This window comes from Gobio gobio (genome assembly GCF_949357685.1).
Source record: "Gobio gobio genome assembly, chromosome: 4".
NCBI lineage: Eukaryota > Metazoa > Chordata > Actinopteri > Cypriniformes > Gobionidae > Gobio > Gobio gobio.
Genome location: NC_137100.1, coordinates 15,122,858 through 15,144,290, shown reverse-complemented (window position 1 = coordinate 15,144,290; position 21,433 = coordinate 15,122,858). Strand labels below are relative to the sequence as shown.

General features: G+C 37.0%; 1 protein-coding gene across 1 annotated transcript in view; it reads right to left on the bottom strand.

The window, feature by feature from the left end:
* Positions 1–21,433, bottom strand: part of fer (fer (fps/fes related) tyrosine kinase) — a 72,422-nt gene that overhangs the window by 35,782 nt on the left and 15,207 nt on the right. Inside the window, exons 2-9 of the mRNA XM_079815518.1 lie at positions 18,554–18,844; positions 18,165–18,338; positions 17,980–18,079; positions 13,631–13,814; positions 6,308–6,445; positions 5,705–5,824; positions 5,361–5,483; positions 342–531 (exon numbers count right to left, since the gene is read on the bottom strand). Coding sequence (XP_079671644.1) covers positions 342–531; positions 5,361–5,483; positions 5,705–5,824; positions 6,308–6,445; positions 13,631–13,814; positions 17,980–18,079; positions 18,165–18,338; positions 18,554–18,763 — 1,239 coding nt within the window. The 5' untranslated portion in view covers positions 18,764–18,844. The remainder of the gene's footprint in view (positions 1–341; positions 532–5,360; positions 5,484–5,704; positions 5,825–6,307; positions 6,446–13,630; positions 13,815–17,979; positions 18,080–18,164; positions 18,339–18,553; positions 18,845–21,433) is intronic.

Genomic DNA, 21,433 nt, shown 5'->3' with positions numbered 1-21,433 from the left:
TACCACTGGGACTTTCCCCCAACAATTTTTTGCCATGGCCAGTTTTGTCCTGAGAACTTTATGAAAGTCTGAAGCCTCCAGACCAAGAAGTAATTATTTTGCAACTAGTAATAGAATCTCTTTAACTTTTAGGTTTATATATTGCAAGACCGCTATGCAATCAGCTTTGACCTCGACCATTCTACATCTGAAATTAACTTTCCATCACAAGGGGGGTAATGGTACATCCTCTGGGCACCTCTGCCATACCATTTTTAATTTGCTCTGATTTGAGAGGCACCAAACTCTAATCTCTCTACTCTTTAATGCAAACTGGGACGCAGCTCCAAGCAATTCCTTACTATTGAGTTGACGGAACGGGCGTCCTCTTCGTAATTGACGACAGGGGGTGGTTCTTTGCCCTCGTTCTCCTGCATCTTCTGCTCCAGTAGTTCTCTCTGCGCCATGAGTTTGGCCTCCGAGCAGCGCAGCAGCTGGACCGTCTGTCTTAACTCCTCCAGAGACTGCTTCTGACTGAGTAACAACACCACACTGAAAAGAGAGAGAGAGAGATCACACTCTTCAATCCACAATGAACGCTTCTTTTTAATCTCTTTTAAGCATTTTTTCAGAAGGTTATGTCAGAGGCAGATGCACTGTCAAGTTCATTTCTGTAATCAATTTTGTTACAACATTTACAAATATTTAACCAATAATCCAATGTCTTTAACCCTATAAAGCTTATTGTATCATATTTCATATGCAAATTTCAAAGTTATCTAAATTTTCATAATATAATATATTATGTTATCATAAACATAATAATCTGTTGCATACAATCTTCTACATGCCTTCTGTAACCTGACTGATAGGTTTATGCTATTTAGCAAGTAAAAGGCCTTTTTAGTATAATTCTAAAAACAGTCTTTTTTCAGTGAAAAGTTTCACTTTTTTATAAAATAAATGTAAAAATACTTTTTACATTGAAAAGGCAAAGAAGTCCAGGGTGCTCAGGGAGTTCAATAAGATGTATGAAGGTGCTCTTTGGGGTCGGGAATTCAAATGAATGTGGAAAAAAGGAAAATCCAAGGCACTCTTCTTCAGAATATTAAAAAGCCTTTATTTTACGGGCTATTTCATAATAGAAAATTTAAAAGACATGGGGAGGGGGGGGGACAACCCACGCATAGCGGCACAGACAGCCTTCTTCAGGGGGTACTTTTTATATTGTTAGTAATATTTCAAGATGAACAACACATACTGGACTGAAGAAACTTCAGTTTCTTGAAGGTTTACTTGATTATTCATGCTTTTTTTGTTGAAAAATCTCGTTAAATATGAGTATCAAATATGATACATCAGGCTTTTAAGGAACATGTGTTTGTACTCAATCTCTCAATCATTATTGTATTGCATTGACTTTGATTACTTTACAAGTTATCAGAATTTCATCAACAGCGCTAAATTGCATATTTTTACTCAGTTTGGCCCTCTGAATAAAATTAAAGGGATAGTTTACCCAAAAATGAAAATTCTGTCATCATTTACTCACCCTCAAGTTGTTCCAAACCTGTATGAATTTCTTTCTTCTCCTGAACACAAAGGAAGATATTTGGAAGAATGTTTGTAACCAAGCAGATCTCAGCAGCCATTGACTACCATATAGTGGGGTTCGGGTGACCCGAGAATATTGCTGAAACGGTTGAAAAACATCCTAATGTGTCGGATACGGGTGCGGGTCAGGTCGGACAAGGGAGAAACACGGGTCTAAACACAGGTTTTTAAAACAGTCATGTGCAAACTTAAAAATATATGCATGTATTTTGTAGATGTGTTCCTAAAAAATATATGCATATTTTTAGGAACACATCTACAAAAATATGCCTTGCCTGTATTTCAAGTTGATAAGATAATTTCAAATCCATATCAGTTTATTTGATTTGATTCTCTATTTGATTTATGTGATTCTCACAGGAGAATCACAACCGCGCCCACGCGATCTGCCTGCACTGCAGTCGTCGAGATGGATTCTGAGGAGTTGAAGAAAAGAATAGCTAGTGGAGATTGTAAAAGTTGTCGACGATACGTCATCAAAAATCAAGTCCAGTGTGTGGGAGAAATTTGGATTTCTCAGATGAAGAAAACAATATTGTGAAAGGCTTTGCTGCGTGCAAAACCTGCCTTAAAGTTTTCGTACTGGATAGCCGCAAATGTGGAACTTCGTTGCTGAGGAAGCACGCAGATAACTGTGGTAACAAACCAAGCACAGTTCTATCGAACAGTATTTTTCAAAAGGGGACATAACTGAAGGTGCCTCGTAGAGATGATAAGGACACATAATCATGTTCTTCTTTGTGTTAATGGTCGTGTAATAACTTCGGTATGCTGGCAATAAACATTTTTGTAAGTGTGTCTATAATGTGATGCTAAACTGATTTTATTTCGGGTGCGGTTCGGGTGTCGGTTCTATTTTAAGCGGGTCGGGTCGGGTGCAGATTTTAATTAGTGCTGCTGTCGGAAAACGGGGGCGGGTGCGGGTGCGGATTTACAAAATCAGACCCGTGCAGGACTCTGCTATGGTAGTCAATGGCTGCAGAGATCTGCTTGGTTACCGATATTCTTCCAAAAATCTTCCTTTGTTTGTGTTCAGCAGAACAAAGAAATGTATACAGGTTTGGAACAACTTGAGCGTGACTAAATAATGACAGAATTTTCTTAGTTGGGTGAACTATCCCTTTAAGGTGCTCCATATTTTTACTACATTCTTTTATAAGAGGCATAAAAGTGGGTTCATATTTGAACCCACTGATTCAAATATGACACTTTTTTGTTTAAAGGGTCAAGGATTCAAATATTTGATACTTTTTTTGTCTAAAGGGTCAATTTTGTTTAAAAAAAAAAAAAAAAAAATTCACGAGCCAACAATCTCGGACTCTTCTGTTCAGACAGGGGAGCCCCGAATTATTTTTAATTCTGATACATGATATTTCTATTTCTTATACATCTGTTGATCTATATATCATCATTTTATTCTTTTCATTACAACAGTTTTAATTATCCTTGTTGTTTTATCCTTGTTTGATTTATTTTTGGTAAAGGCTGCCTGATCAGAACAGTTGAGAAAATTGGGAAGTGAGACGCTGAGTTTATGTACACACTCAGACGTGAGTGTGGAACACCAGGTCCTTGGATGCAGGCTGGTGTATTGCCGAAAGCCTTCAGAGGCAGATGATGGGTGATAACTCCATTGAGGGGTCGGAGGCACACTGGAAGCCATCAGAGGCAGAAGGTGTCGGAAAAACTCCTCCCTATAGAAGGGCAGGAGGTCACTAGGAAGCCGGGCTGCTACTAGTGTGTGTCACAAACCGAAAATCTCTGACTGTTCTGTTCAGACAGGGGAGCCACGAATTTAGTCAGGAATAGTATTTTAGCCTTCAGTTAAATATGATTATTTTTATTTCTTATACATGATATTTTTATTTCTTATGCATATGTTGTGATATCACTATTTTAATACCTTTTCTATGTAAAGCATATTGAATTACCATTGTGTATTAAATGTGCTATATAAATAAACATGCCTTGCCAATAAACTGTTCCAATTAAAAACAAAAATCTAGATTTTTCTGACTATTATTTAATGTCAGGCTTTACATAGTTTAATAAATTAATGCAATGAAATTTAATTTAGATTTTCAGCCTGAGTTCAATTTTACGTAAGATTCAGTTCAAGGTTATGTAAAAAGCTGGCATATGTACGATTAAGTCCATAAAGTGTGATAAAATATGAATTATTGCAGACATCAACATTGAGTTCAGCTGGTTGAATTGGCATGGAGAAGTCCAGATGTAGAGCTGAGCAGTGCTGCTCATTTGAGTTTGCAGAGGTGTTTATATCAGCATCTCTTGTACTGGATTATCCAGCAGACCTTAAAGAATGTGCTGAAGCTGGACAAATCCTCATCCATCCAGCACAACAGCACAGTTCACTGAGCTCCATCAGTCCGAGCCCTTTCATCTTCACAGAGGTGCTGAGGTCAACACAGAGCGGTCTGCTCAGCCTAATGAATCTCTATGGAAACACTTGAGTTCTCCACACTTCACTACAGCATCCATTGTTATAGCTGACTTGACGAGAATGACCATGAATGGACATTCTGTCAAATAATGGATTCAGTGCAACAAAAAAAAAAAAAACCTGCTGCTTAAGTTCATACTGTATAACTCCTGTATCAAAAACAGTCACAACTAGTGTAAACTAACATTATGGACATTGTCAACCTTTTCAGCTAGTAGAATTTAGAAGCTCTAATGTAAAAAACATGGCCATGAAATTATATCTTAAAATGTTATTTCTGTATCACTGAGATGCTATTATAGTAGGGTTTTTATATATATTGAATTAGGGTGTTTCTGTTTTCATAATAAGTTTGAGTAATTCTGCTTTCTTTGTGTTTTTGTCATTTTATAAAATGTGTCTCTTTTATTAGTTATTGTTTATATATTATAGATGAAATGTTACCTGAGCACCAAATCAGCATATTAGAATGATCTCTGAAGGATCATGTGACACTCAAGACTGTGGTAATAATGCTGAAACATTTTCAGCTTCATTTTTCAGCTTTGCCATTACAGAAATAAATAACATTTTAAAGTATATTCAAATAGAAAACAGTTCTTTAAATGTGTAATAATATTTTGCTATTATTGCACTTTTTTAGCATTACTTTTTAAATATCATTTAATTATTATCATTATCTTGTGGCCTCCTTGGAAGTTTGCAGAGGCCCACTGATCTAAGGCCCTGTTTACACCTTTTATTAAGAAGCCTTTTGGTCGATCAGATCAAAAGTACACGAAGCAGACACATTCCCATTTACACCCGGTGTTTTAATCCATCTCTTTTGTCCACTTTCAACCACTTCTGTCCTGATTTCTTCGAGGAAAGGGTCTATGTATGTGTATTTTCAAAACTTTTCGATCTAATGGACAAAATAAGCTTGTGCAATTTACATATAAACAACGGAAAAACATACAGAGAGCAGCAGCTTTCGTTTCTGCTCTGATAGCCGTAAGACCACGCCGAATGCTGTGAGTGCTTGCTAGAAATCAGGAATGGTGAGAGAACATTGTGCTTGGTTCGTTTTCATCTTTAAACCAAACTTGGGTCCCCAGCCAACAAAGTTTGAATGCCTTTTTGACTCCCTCTGGAAGTGGTCGATAGTGGACAAGCTTAAAATGTTTTAGACGCCATTTTCACCTGTATTTACCGTCGTCCACTTGTTTATCTGATTGACCAAAACGCATCTTGATGACACCCCGAATTCATATCATCTGTATAGTAGCGTTTTATTAAGTCCTTGAGAGGTTAATTTTCTTACTCAGATTTCTTCTCATAGGTTTTGGTAGATTCCTCTATTTTGCTCTCCAGGTCCAGCACGAGGTCCTCTTTGCTGCGCAGACTTTGCTGGGTTACGAGCAGCTCCTCTGAGGTGGACTTCAGCCTGAGATCAGTCAAACACACATCTTTACCACTTTAACTGCCATATCAGGTCTACCATTTATGACTGGTAGCATACAAAAATAGCTGCTGTTGCAGAATATAGAGACTGTGGAAATAGTTAAAACTCATCAATGTTCAACTAATACTACCAAGTATTTATGGAAATTTGTATTTGACCCAGCTAATATTTGATTTTACGTGACTGAGAAACAAGCAACTCACATCGCTTGTAAACTGTCTGCTGTCAAATTATTCCACAGAATCTCATTTGCTTGAAGATTCTCTGTTTCGTCTAACAGCGTTGCATCAAATTCTACATTTGGTTCTTTGTCTTCTGGTGATCTGTTAAAACAGAAATTGAGGGGATGTCAGAGTTATCGACACATTTCTGACCAAAATATATTTTTAAATGCTAAAATTATACACAGTCTATTATTTACAATATTGTTATTCAAAATACAAAAGTACATATTAAATGTTTAGTTGTTTTAAATACTTTACTTTAAAACACTTTACAATAAGGTCTAATTTCTTAACATTACTTAACATAATTATTTGTTTCAGTATTTATTAATCTTTCTTAATGTTAGTTCATAAAAATACAGCTGTTCATGTTAGTTCACAGTGCATGTTAACAAATACAACTTTTTTTTTTTTAAAGTTTAAACTAACATGAACCAAGATTAATAAATGTTGTAGAAGTTTGTTCATTGATAGTTCATGTTAACTAATGTCAACAAATGGAACCTTATTGTAAAGTGTAACAAATGATTCACTCCTTTAAAACAATCAATTTGAATATTTTTTTTTCCAGAAGTGCCTTACTTATAAACTTCGATGAAGTTGTCATACTCTGACAGTGGATCGATTTGGTCGATGGACGTGTGTATTTCTTTGTGGACCTTCACTATTTCATCTGTTAACAGGCTGGTGATTTCACTGTACTCCTCCAGAATCCCCTTACTAGAATATAAAAAAAATAAACAGCAAAAATTAAATCATTGTTTGTACATTTATGAGTGTGCCATTTCATTTGAGAAGAGTTAAACATTGTTTAAATTGTAGTGGTGCATATTGAGGCCATAATTAAAGGGTTAGTTCACCCAAAAATGAAAATTCTGTCATTAATTACTTACCCTCATGTCGTTCGACACCCGTCAGACCTCCGTTCATCTTCGGAACAGAAATTAAGATATTTTAGTTGAAATCTGATGGCTCTGAAAGTCCTCCATTGGCTCAATGGCACCGTTCACTCTCAAGACCCTTAAAAGGTACTAAAGACGTCATTACAAAGTCCATCTCACTACAGTGGTTCTAAAATAACTTTATGAATCGGCGACAATAGTTTTTGTGCGCAAAAAAAACCCTAAATAACGACTTACATAGTGATGACGATTTCAAAACAAGGCATCATGAAGCTTCGAAGCGTTATGAATCACTGAGTCGAATGATGATTCGGATCGCGTGTCAAACCGCCAAACTGCTGAAATTTGGCGATTCAAACCGCTGAATCGACTCAGTGATTCATAACGCTTCGAAGCTTCATGATGCTTTGTTTTGAAATCGTCATCACTATGTAAGTCGTTATTTAGGGTTTTTTTGCGCACAAAAACTATTGTCGCCGATTAATAAAGTTATTTTAGAACCACTGTAGTGAGATGGACTTTGTAACGACGTCTTTAGTACCTTTTAAGGGTCTTGAGAGTGAACGGTGCCATTGAGCCAATGGAGGACTTTCAGAGCCATCAGATTTCAACTAAAATATTTTAATTCCTGTTCCGAAGATGAACGGAGGTCTGACGGGTGTCGAACGACATGAGGGTAAGTAATTAATGACAGAATTTTCATTTTTGGGTGAACTAACCCTTTAAAGGATTAGTTCACTTTAAAATGAAAATTACCCCATGATTTACTCACCCTCAAGCCATCCTAGGTGTATATGACATTCTTCTCTCTGATGAACACAATCAGAGTTAAATTAATATTGAAGCTTAAAAAAGTGCATCCATCAATAATAAACGTACTCCCCGGGGGTTAATAAATGCCATCTGAAGTGTATCGAGGGGGTTTTATAAGAAAAATATCCATATTTAAAACTTTATTAATTAAAATATCTAACTTCCAGCAGACCGGCTTTCGTATTCAACTCAAACAGAAAGTGTAATGCCTCTCGTAGTTCAAAATGTTTACGCTACGTTCTAGTGATACGCTTTCTTCGTAAGTTGAATACAGAAGGCGGTCTGCTGGAAGCTAGATATTTTACTTTATAAAGTTTTAAATATGTATATTTTTCTTACAAAACCCCATCGATTTGCTTTAGAATGCCTTTATTTAACCACCTGGAGCCGTGTGGATTACTTTTATGATGGATGGATGGATGTGCTTTTTTGTGCTTCAAACTCAATGGACCCCGTCACTGCCATTATAAAGCTTGGAAGTGTCAGGATATTTATTAAGTTAACTTAACTTAATAAATATTGTGATCAGAAAGAAGAAAGTCATTTACACTTAGGATGGCTTTAGGGTGCGTAAATCTTGGGGTAATTTTCATTTTAAAGTGAACTACTACTTTAAAGGGATAATTTACCCCAAAAAAAAAAATTTAAATTGTCGTCATCATTTACTCACCCTTAAGTTGTTTCAAACCTGTACGAATTGCGTCCTTCTGTTGAACACAAAAGAAGATATTTTGAAGAATGTCGGAAACCAAACAGTTGATGAGCTCCATTGACTTCCATAGTATTTTTTCCCATACTATGTTGCCCATCAACTGTGTGGTTACCCACATTTTTCCAAATATTTTCTTTAGTGTTCAGCAAAAGGCAGAAATTCAGAAAGGTTTAGAATAATTTAAGGGTGATTAAATGATGACAGAATTTTCATTTCTGGGTGAACTAACCCTTTAAGGTTAGCGAGTTGAAAAAATCCATTATATTTCTGATTAGGTAAACAAAAAATCTACTATTTATTATTTTAAAATGAACTAACAGTTACACTATTCTGTGTTTCTGAACATACAACTTTTTCCTTGAATTTATATCCCACATTGAAGAGATTTCTGCATGGCTTGTTTGACCCACGCTGAATGGTCATATATAAATCAGTGGTGCGTTCTAAATCAATCCCAGAAGGCTCTTGCAATTGTTTCCTTCATGTGGATTAACCTCACATCAGATTACTGCAAACTCTGTGATTAAAAAACAGCTTAGGAAAGGAAAAAAACCCAAAGAGACTTCTGTTCTCTGCTAATCCTCTGACAGCTATGAGATATTGGATTGAGGCTACAACATGCAGAAAGGGTTGTAGCTGAACTGGTTGTGCAAGGTCTATAACAAAAGATTTAAATACACGTTGCAGTCCAAGCGTTTATAACAACCAGACACAGTCCAGTGGGAGGACTACACTGCCCTCCACAGTTGAAGGGGAAGCTGTATTCTCACCTCAATACTGAACATTTATTTTTTACATATGAAATGAAAAACTCATTTATCTACAGATATCTTAAATTGTATGTTATTTAATCCTCATATATACATTTAATCCTTTTTTTTTTTATTCAGCAAAAACACATTAAACACAACAAAACCTGTTCCCAAGAATTTCCATTTAAAAAATGCTGTTCTTTTAACCTTTCAATTCATCGAAGAATCCTAAAAAAAAAGCATTGGAACTGTTTTCAAAATAAGAAATCTTTCTTGAGCTCTAAATCAGCATATTAGAATGATTTCTGAAGGATCATGAGACACTGAAGACTGAATGATGCTGAAAATTCAGCTCTCTCATCACAGGAATAAATTACATTTTAAAAGATATTAAAATAGAAAACAATGACTGTTTTTACTGTATTTTGGTCAAATAAATGAAGTCTTGGCGAGCAGAAGAGACTTTCAAAAATATTAAATAGTCTTATCGACTCTAAACTTTTGAACGGTGTTGTAAATGATGTAGTTTTGTTAATGTTTGTTAATTTGTTGGGACGATGAAAGGAACATTACAGGTTATTTTCAACTAGACATGTGCCGGTAAACGGTAATACGATATACCGCAATAATGAACATGCACAATATTGTTATCGTGGGCACTTCAAAATACCGTGAATAATTATTTATTACGAATTATTCCGATTTTTAGAATGAATTTTAAGAATACTTTATCCATCAACCGTTTAAAATGAAAAAATGTCAAAGAGGAAGGCGCACTGATGTAAATAGACTGTGCATGAGCCGAGCACATGGCGGAATGAGGAGATGCGCTGAAGTGCACATTCATTCTTCGACAGCAGAGGGCGCTGACGGAACAGCAGAAATGCAGCCGTTTCCCCAGTAATCACATAACCTAATACATAATACTTAAAGACTTAAGGCTATTCATTTTCAAACTTGCATTTTATATTTTAATCTGGACTAAATTACATGCCCTAGATATTGTTTGAATATGTTCTGACTGTTGTTCAATCACACACTTTACAAGGCTCCAGTATTTAACATTAGTTCCTTCATTAACAAACTGACAATGGAAAATACTTCTAAAGCATGTATTAATCTTAGTTAAATGTACATTTCAGCATACCTATTGTTCTTTATAATTCTTTTGCACTTTAATCTGTTTTAAATATTTGTTTACTTTATACATTTTTGTGTATTGCTTTATTGTATTTAAATGTTTGGTTCTTTTGTTATAAGAAAGTGATTTAACCTGTTATAATATGACAACACTTTTTTTTGCAACTTATTTCAATATCGTGATAATACCGTATACCGTGATAAAAGCTTCAGCAATTAATCGCAACATGAAAATTTGATACCGGCACATGCCTATTTTCAACATTATACATGTGTGTGCTGTGCCTAAATATAATTTATTACAAAACTGTTTATATTTAACTACACATTGCCACATGAACAACAGTTCAGTAATTGTTTCACAAACCTTAACTAGACACAATTTTCTTCAGTTCTAGATGGAAATGACTCAAATTTAAGTTCCTTCCTTCACCCAGAAAAGTAGTTCTACCGCAAAAGGACCATTTAGACAACTTCATTTTGGATTATATCACTTTGGTAATTATAGGCTTCGATTTTAAGAAGCATTATTAGGGGCCAAGCACCTATTGTTATTGTTAGTAGTGGTGCTCTTCTGCTCTTTAGTCTATGGCAGCCATATGGTAAAAGTTGTAAAATTTGGCACACAGGTAGAGGACAGTTTGAACATTGCACTCATGTTTCTACTTTTGAACCATCAGGGCTAGAAATAATAATTTTTTCATCTGATTCCTTGGCTCAAGATGAATAAAATAAAATAAAAAATTACCCCCATTTTGATTTCTCCAAAAAAACATACTTTTTTTGAACTCCTTAGTGCTGGTCGGGATACCGGTTCATAGAGAATACCGGCGTTTATTTTTGTTATGATATGAAATTTGATTATACCACAATACCGGTATATGTCGCTTAAACAACGTTTGGAACGCGGCGCAGCGCAACACTGTTTGAGAGGAGTCCCTTTTCACTGTTGCACTGTAGTGAGGACACAGCTGAGATCGCATTAAAGATTACACCAGAGAATTCAAATGTGGTTAACACCCGGTCATGCATAGGGGAAAAAAATACCGTCATATACCATGAAACCGGTATAATTTAGAAAGATACTGTGATATACATTTTTGGTCATACCGCCCAGCACTAGAACTTCTCCGAGTCCGTTGCTTAAATTTTCACAAATATCTACCAGATGATCTTCAGACCATGCCAAAAAAAAACCCCATGGAATTCAAGTTTATTAGTCCAACCGTTCTCGAATAACAAATTCTACAAAGAGCATGCAAAAGTGGAAGTGAGGCTATATATATGAAATGCTTAAGCGTAGTCAGACCAAACTTGTCCTCTCTCCGAAATGTATGACATCACTTTGTAGGCCAAAACACGGAAGAGAGCACTTCCGGTTCCCTCGTCCCGAAGTCAATGGGTTTTTTGAATGGGGTTTTGGATATGTGGCTGAAATAAGGTCTGTGGTGAACACAATGCTCAAGACACTTTCATGTTTTATTCTACGACATAAAATACATCAGAATTACCCCACTCGTGATTCTTTGAAGCCGTTACGTGTCTTGAAAAAGGCGGTGGCTAAATGGGACTACAGAGGCTGTCATAAATGTCATCATGCCAAAAAGGTAAGCTCGTCTGCTTTTACAGCTTTGTTATGCTTATTATTGTGCTCTTATAAACTAGTCTAACTCAAACTTTCTGGGGAAATATTTTGAGATAAAAACTGAAAGAGTTGTTGGAAGCTCAGTGATGGTGAAATCACGGGACAGTGGTGTAGTCCGTTTATAGCCTACATTTAGCTTTTTACTTCTGGCGACTGTATTTAGGCTTCAGAATTAATACAAGTTGTGTTCAGCTGTGATAATTATCTTGATGGATAAAATGTGTAAGTATCATAAACTTTTGTTGATCACAGTGCTTGTTTTTTGCGATAATCCAAAAGCCTATGGGGAAATCCTATTGGGTTTTTCTCGAGGGAACCAGTGTGATGCTACTGCCGGTTGGCCTACAAAGCGACGTCATACCTGCATCACTCTATTCCCTACATTACTCCGCTAATCTAGTCCACTTGAAGGAATGAATGAAAACGAGTGAGTGAATTTGGACTCTGAGTTCGCTGGAAGGGCTGTCACTTTTGCATAGTTTCTCCTTGCTATGTAAATAGTTATTTGTATACTTGTATGATATTATGCTGGACCAGCGCGTTTTGGAAAATGGATGGATGATTGATTCAGCTGCGGGCGCCATCTCCTGGCGAGACGTGGGAATTAATTCAGCGTGCGACTCTCACAGTGCATTATGGGTATTCTCTAGCCGCTGAGCGTACATCAGTTGTACACTCATTAATGCGGTGCATTGTGGGATTGAATGAGTGCACTTAATGTCCACTATGGTTTCGGACACCACTGCAAATGGCTGTCCCCTCAAATACTGCCCTATTTAAGGGTATAGTGTGCGATTTCAGGCACAGCCTTGGTGTGTTATGACAACCATGACCTGAGGATACCAGCACAGTTTTAGCAGTGCCACCTAGTGTTTAGGAGATATGCAAAAATCATAATTTTTTCTTACAACTTATGAATAGTTTGGCCAGAAATCACAACAACAACAAAAATATCACAAAAACAATCACAAAAAGACTGGTCTCTTTAGATTCAGAGCACCAAACCAAATTGAAAGATACCCAATTTTCCCATGTCGGCCATTTAGAATTTTGTCGTGAATTGTTATATATTTTACAAACTAATTGCCGTATTGTTACAAAACTTGCTATGTGTCTTTGACAATGCGCTGAAGGTACTTAAAAGGTTTCAGTACAGTGTCACCTTGTGGTCAAGAATTATAATGAAATGTATAATGAAATCAAAAAAACACTAATAGCATTTGATTAGTTTAGCCTATTGTAATGAGACTGGTCTTGATAGATCCCTTGGATCATACAGAGAAAAGCAATACCAATTATGCCATAATTGGTCGAACTTCTTGTCCGCCATTTTGATTTTATTTTAATTATTTTCCCCTAGACCGTTGGTCCAATTTTCAACAAATTCAACTCTGATCATCTTCAGACTATGCTGGCAAAAAAAAAGGTATGCATTTCATGTAATTTGGTGTCAGCTCCACCTATTGGTCATATGTAATAAGCAATAAGCTCGGGCCCTAATTATGTCACATTGAAAGTGATTACATTAATGGGTTTTAAACCATTTTGCTTAAAATCGTCTCCAAATACTTTTAAATAATTTATGCAGTTGATCTGATGCTCGCTGTCATGCTTGCTCATCATTTGGCCTCTGTACTGTTTGGCCAGCTATATTGTTTCCTTTTTTAATTGTTTATTTAAACTGATGGACAGGTTAAAATGATTGATGACATTTGGCATGTACATTTTCAACATGTCTACAGTACATTTATGCATTTAGCAGGCGCTTTTATCCAAAGCAACTTGCATTGCATTGAATGTATATATTTTACCAGTTCGTTCATTCCCTGAGAACTGAACCCATGACTTGGTCCTTGGTATTGCTAGCACCATGCGCTACTGTTTGAGCTACAGGAAACTTAGAAATGGAAATAAACCAGAAGAGTAATCTGGTCCACTCACAGTGCATTGATCATCTCCTCCTGCATCTTCTGCAGGGAGTCCAGCAGCAGAGGCAGTGCAGTCTCATGGTAGTGCTCCTGATGTAGCTGCGCGCTTTTCACCGCCAGCACGTACTGGTTGTGCAGGTTATGCAGTTTCATGGTGGCTTTGTCATAGCGCTCACGGGCTTTCTCAGTCTCTTTGCCTGCAGGGAAGATGAAAGTAATTGCGGCGGTGAGATGAAAGGCAAAGGAGAAGTCTAATGTTTCTTCATGTAAGCCTTTGAAAATTGCAGCTTTGTTCTATGAGTAGTTGTAAGTAGTGGTCAACCGATATTGCTATTTACGGTTTGTTTTACAATCGCTAGGGTCCATTCCTCAATACTTGGGTAACTTTTTTAAAACTCTTCACACAGTTCTCCTATCCAACTATCCCAACAGTCTTTGGCCACTCAAACTCTCCTCCTCTCTGTGCATTTGGACGATATAGACATAGGTCAGGCAGATTTGTAACATCTCTAGTTGATTGGAACTTAATTATTGCCCTGATGGTGGAAATGGGAATTTTCAATGCTTTAGCCATTTACAGCCACTTTCAATTTTGTGAAGCTCAATCTTTTGCTGCACATCAGAACTATATTCTTTGGTTTTACTCATTGTGATGAATGATTAAGGGAATTTGGCCTTTGTGTTTCCTCATATTTATACTCCTGTGGAACAGGAAGTCATGGCTGGACAATTTCATGTTCCTAGTCACCCTGGTGTGCTAAAAAAACATAAATATGAATGGGAATATACTTCAGAGATATTTTACTCATAAGAATTTCTAGGGGTGCCAATAATTATGGCCAACATAAATTGGAGACAAACATTTATTTCATAATGGGAGTTTCCCCCACTTTCAATTGTTTTACTTCAATGAAAGGTTAGCATTTTGTGAATTTTTTATTTTTTTTTAATGAAAGATCAAAAGGATAAACAATGCAGATTTATTTTCACAGCCGCCTTTGCTCATATTTACCAAGGGTGCCAATATTAGTGGAGGGCACTGTACAAGAACATAATAGACAACATAATGGTGTAAAATTTAAAGTAATGTTTTTACAGAGCTTTAATTACACATTTTCATTTTCAATACTTTGAAATAAACGTGTCTGTTAAGAAGCCATATGGAACAGATGATACAATTGTGGTGCTTCTAAAAAGCAGTTGCAAATGTTTTGCAAAATATAAACTTCACCAATAAAATGTGCAACACTTGATGTTTTACTACCATATCACATGCAATATCTAATTAATTGAACTTACACTGGAAAGTTTCTCTCGACATTTTGGGCCATGCGAGTTCCAGGTCGTGATGAATGATAGGATATGCTCAAATACCGCTTCAATGTGGATTTAGTGTGTGTTAAAGGGGTCATGACATGGATTTTTAAATTATTTTAATAGGTTCCGAAAATATTTTAATAGATATTTCTGCACAAAAAAAACCTATGATATATATGAGAAACAGCCTGAACTTAAAGCTGCAGTCCGTAACTTTTTGCACTCTAGCGGTTAATAAACAGAACTGCAGAACTTGCGGAAGAACATTGCAGCCGGAGCTACTTCTCTCTGTTTATGTCTCACGCAGGGACTGTGCTCCTCCGCAGCGGCTCCTACCTGTCTGGTCTGAAATAGTCCCAATATAAACACTTATTATAAGTGTACCATAATGATTCGGGGTAAGACAAAAACACGGTTTGGAAAATGGATTCATGTTGTACATTCTCATTATTTAATTTTTGTTCATCTTGAACACAACATTTTTTTTACAGTATTGTCTGTCCCATGATTTTAGAGCTCTGACGGGGAAACATTGGCGGGAATCTTTAGTTCCGCTAAGGTTGGGAATCTACTATTTATTAATGGAGCATGGGTGTTTCAGGGACAACATGGCCGAGTTGATTCTGTTATTTTCCGGTTCAATGCATCGCTTCCGTAGCCTGATGGCAAAGACTGAAAGACTCAGGAGGAGTTTCTTCCCCCAGGCCATCAGACTCCTGAACTGAGTCACGTGACTCACTTCACCCCCGCACACGCATAAACATACGGTCTTTCAACATTAACATCCACATACTGCAATTGCACTGCACTTTACTTTACGTCCCTATTGTTACTGCGTAACAACCTGTAATAAACCTTGCACATTATACTTCTTTATATATACATATTATATATTTTATGTTAACCACTTATTTTTAAGTCTACAGTTTATCTCACTTATCATCCACATATTTTTTATATTTTTATTTTTATCTTATTTCCTATTTTTATCTTTTACTTGATTTATTTATAATTCTACTTATGTTAATACTTTTTATTCTAACTTTATTCTATTTCTATTTAATTTCTTGTAACTGTTATTTGCACTGTCCATGGAGCGGACCTGTTTACATTTCACTGCCAGTTGTATATTGTGTATATAACTGTGTATGTGACAAATAAAACTCTTGAATCTTGAATCTCTTGAATCTCTTGGTGAATGAGATCTTTTATTGCATCAGAGCGTAAATTCATTTATTTTCAATGCTATGACAACATGTTTCTTCTAGGCTCTATATTTATGGGAAAATGTGTAAAGTGTTGTTTGTGAGTTTGTCCCTCCCCATGGGGTAATGGTACTGGGCTGGTCACCAGTATAAATGTGCTCATCTGTTTAATGGAGTTTAGTCTGTGTTGGTTGCTGCAGTGGAGAGTGTGGCCTGAGGGCTGCATGTACTTTGTATTTCGTTGATTTTCTTTTTTGGAAAGTTTTTTTTTTTAAATTAAAGATTGCATTTTGCATTATTGCTTTGAATCCAATTTGGATGTTTTCGGATAAGTTTTTCCCCCTAGTTTATTTATCTTATTTTTCTATTAATGTTATATCTTTGGGTTTGGTTTAGTCCTGTTTCTTCAAGTTTAAATAAATATTCATTTACACTTTAAACTTTTTGTATTCACTCTGCCTCTGTTTAATTTGGCCACACATTTTTTGGTGCCCATCATTGGCTTACCATTAGAATGTAACGATTCATAGATGGCCTGCTCTAGAAGCAGTCATATGCTGTTGTATTTGCTTCTTGCGTGTTACATCATCCCACCCCATCCAAATGAGACATTTTTAGAGCTTGGTTAATGAATGTTTATAATGAGGAGGACGTTTTAAAGGGTTAGTTCACCCAAAAATGAAAATTCTGTCATTAATTACTCACCCTCATGTCGTTCGACACCCGTAAGACCTCCGTTCATCTTCGGAACACAAATGAAGATATTTTTGTTGAAAGCTGATGGCTGAGAAAGGCTTCAGATAGGCCTCCATTGGCATTCAGTACATTTTCACTCCCAAGACCCATAAAAGGCACTTAAAACGTTGTTAAAAACTCCATCTCACCACAGTGACTCTACAATAATTTTACGATGCGACGACAATAGTTTGTGTGCGCAAAAAAAAAAATCAAAATAACACCTTTATCCAACTTGTCTTCCGTGTGTGCCTCCACGACGCATGCGCGAGAATATGACGCAGATCCGGCGTTCGGACACATGACCCAGAAGCGATTAGTTTACAAGCAGAGGAAGACGCGCGTATCTAAGCTGTTGAATTCTACATTGATCGTGCTTTAGGTCTCGGCGTAGTGCTCAAAATCGGGCTAAAGTGTGCATTTCATGGATTCCCGAGCCCCGGCGCTACGTCATATTCTCGCGCATGCGTCGTGGAGGCACACACGGAAGACAAGAACAAGTTGAATGAAGTCGTTATTTTGATTTTTTTTTTGCGCACACAAACTATTGTCGTCGCATCGTAAAATTATTGTAGAGTCACTGTGGTGAGATGGACTTTGTAATGACGTTTTAAGTGCCTTTTATGGGTCTTGGGAGTGTAAATGTACTGAATGCCAATGGAGGCCTATCTGAAGCCTTTCTCAGCCATCAGCTTTCAACAAAAATATCTTCATTTGTGTTCCGAATATGAACGGAGGTCTTACGGGTGTCGAACGACATTAGGGTGAGTAATTAATGACAGAATTTTCCTTTTTGGGTGAACTAACCCTTTAAGATATGAAACTTGCAGGATGTTTTAATGGTGCAAAGACCTCTTCTATGTCAAAAGATCAAGGAAATTGGATTTCTCATGTCATGACCCCTTTGAGGACATTAATCAGACCTGGGACAGTCTTACACATTTACTGTTGTGTGTATGCGCTCCCAAGTGGCAAAGACTGCAACTGTTTAGCCTAAAACTGTTTCAAGCATTTAACAGACTCTGGTTCATTAGAGTCATTTTGTTGTGAATTGGACATCATCGGCTTGTTATTTGAGAGAACAGAGAATAAATAAACGCCATACCTTTTACAACGGCCTCCTTGTATTTGTCTCTTGCTAAAACAGCATCCTTAGTTAACTGCCTGTAGGTGCATTTCAACTTCTCAAGATCGCCTTTGGTTACCTGTGGGGGACAGAAGCCAAGTCAAAACTGATCCATGAAACTGATGTTACCTGAAACGGCAGTGGTGATCTATACAAAGGCTCACCTTGTTCATTTCAGAGTCGATCTGCTGGTGGAGGCTTTGGTAACTCTTCTTCACCTGCTGCTTGTCTTTGATCATCATGGTGAGGCGGTGGAGAGGCCCCGAGTTGAGCTCCTCAGCGTGACACTTCATGATCTTGCTCAACTGCTCCGTCTGCTGCACCATGTGAGTCCACGACTGATAACAATAACCACATATGATGATACGAACCGATAGAATAAGAAAAGTATGTGTGTGTGGGTGAGTGAGTGAGTGAGTGAGAAACAAATAAAGAGATAAAGAGATTGAGATGACGAGACAAAAAACAGAGAGAGAATGAGCATATAAAAACCATAAGCATCTGCTCCACTTGTCTACCCATAATGCAGCGGAGAGGACCAGAGGACCGTTACCTTGGAGACACTGCTGACATAGTTGATCTGAGAGGAGTTGTCATGCTTGTCCACCTGCTGGCTGATGTTGAGCAGGAGCGATGCATATTCCTTGTCGCTCTTCACCCGCAAGGTCATGAATCGCTTCACCGTCTCCAGCAGCTTCAGTTCCCAGTCCTGCAGCTTCATCAGACCCTCGTGGGAGCTGCGCAGGTCCCGGCCAAACCCCATCTTACTCGCAAGGCTCGCGGTCTCTCTCTCTCTCTCACTCAACGGGGTGTGCCGCTCAGGTCTGCATCGTTACTGCTGCCGCTGAGAGAGGGTATGGGTAGAAATAATGACTGGTTAGTTGAAGGGCATGAACAAATGTGCTGAGTTGTCCTTTATGTATTCATGCTTGTTTCATATGGTTTTGATAAACATTTATACCATTTTTAATAAAAGTTTAAATGTAATGACGCTGAAACGTAATGTGGCTTGTAACCATCAAGCAAAAATGCGATCTAGCATATTTTTCTTAAATCATGAATACATGCAAGTGTATTTTCAAAAATGTAAAGAAGCCTCTGGACCATGCACCAGACGGAGCTGGAGTTCAGTTATGGTTATGGACGTTTAGCTTCAGAAATACGCCCTGTACGCGGTAGACCAATCACAACAGACTGGGCCATCTGACCAATCAGAGCAGAGTAGCTCACGGAAAGGAGGGATTTAAAGAGACTGATTGACCCGATGAGTCGTTTGAGAATCATTGAACATTGTGGTGATGTGCAATGTATATTATGAGAAAATTAAAGTTTTTTTGACCTTTGATGCATGTAAACCTGTTGTTGGAGACCTCCAAAAAAAATTGCATAATAGGGGCACTTTAAAATTGAGTGTTCACCAGAGTGGTCCAAGACCCTAGGACTTTTGTTGCACTTGAACCACGAATACACCCAATGCAAGATATTTTGAGCTGAATTAAAAGGGTTATGCATGAAATAGTGAGTTATTTTGAATTTAAGCAGAAAGAATGTGCTTAAATTATTATTATTATTTTTTTACATTTATTTATTGATAACATAGTAATTTAAAAGGTAAATAAAATCAACAAAAATAAATAAAACATCTCCCAAAAACAATTGCATTAAAAAAAAGAAAAAAATATCAAAAATGAAATGAAATAAGCTTTCTAGACAAAAAAAAAGTTTTAAAAAAAGGTTTCGAAATTAAGAATCGATAATAATTGGAATTGATAAGCAGGATCAGAATCTGCTAAAATTCAAACGATACCCAACCCTATTTTTAGCAAAATGCTGTTTAAAGAGTAGACAAAGAAAGTACTATACAATTTTCAGTGATAAACCTAATCATAAAATAACTGGGGGGTTTTTTAATAACCCTCCATCGAATGCGGAAATACAATCTGTAGTTAGCTCTAGGGCTGTCAGTCAAACAGATTGTCCATCCGCATTTTTGTATCGGCGTTGGGAATTTCTCCCTCCAGGTAACACAAAGAAAGAGTTAACATTGTTAATTTACATATACTACTAACATTGCAATAAAAAAGCAGGTACAAATTTGGCGAACTTACACTTTAAGACTTTCATTTGGTTAATGGGTAGTTTTACTCTCTATAGAGGCAACCAAATAAACACAAGATGATGTAAGAGGTTGCTTCTGTTGAACATATAAACCAGTTTTTTTAAAGAAATTTCTATTTTACCTAATAGTCCACAGTAAGTCCTTCCATTGCCTCCCAGTAGAAAACCACAGACTACTTTTTACCATACAATAAGTAGTTATCCAGTGAGAAAAACAGATTTGTCTGGGGAAAAAAAATGCAGAAGACCTGGATGACTGACAGGTCACATTCATAACACGTTCATCCAAGCATCACACCAAAAACATGATCTGTGTACACCTCAAAGCCCTAGCTAGTCTTAAATAACCACATAACAAAAGCATCACAAAGCATTCTTACATTGTTATCAGCACGTCTACATTTCGCGAAATAACCTCACCCAACCAGTGCGTGCAAGAGAAACCGAGGAATATGGCTTAAACCAGTGAACGTTCAGTCCGGACGTTTCCTAATACAGGTTAATTGAAAGAGAGTGTAGTTTATCAAGTGCAAATCAAGCAAAAACAGACTTCCTGTATGACGACCGTCTCAAACCCACATGAGTTATAAACTCAAGCCTGTCAAGAAAACACCCAGATCTACTAAAAGTACTAAAAGACTGTTGAACTGAAAGTACGGACAGAAACACAACACCACATTTTACACCTCCAGTTCCTTTCTTAGCAACTAAAAAAAAAAAAAGGTATGAGAACAACTTCAGGTATTTGTGCCTTGAGGCCAAGTGTGACAACATGCCACAATTAAAATGACACAGACATACTAATGTACAGTTCTGTACTGTCTGCTACAGTTACATTAAAATGCTTCTAATATCAAAACTGGGGACTGTGTTGGACTGGTTTACAGTCGGGACTAAAGCAGAAGGTTGTTTAATTACTTAGATTAGTACTGTAGTTTAATTCTTTGCAAAGCCCTTAATAACCTCCTTATCTAAGAGTACATGCCTTCTGCTCCCCTTCTTCCACCAAAGGGAATAACACTGGGTCACATTTAGCTTATAGAACCACCGATTCATTAAGAAGCTTACAGGAAGGCAGGTTTTTTTTTTTGAGGATGTTTGCCGCTAAAAAAATGATAAAGACAATTGTGTTGTTAAATGAGGCATACTCTTTATCATGAGAAATCTTTGTTTGTGAGGGTTAAAAGGTAGTGTTCTGGCAATAAACTTTAAAAATGACATTATTGCCATCATAAAACGCGAGGAAGTTAAACTTGCGTGGGATATTTTTATTCTGCTTAACTATCAAAGTTCACAGCAAATGGTTTGTTAGTCA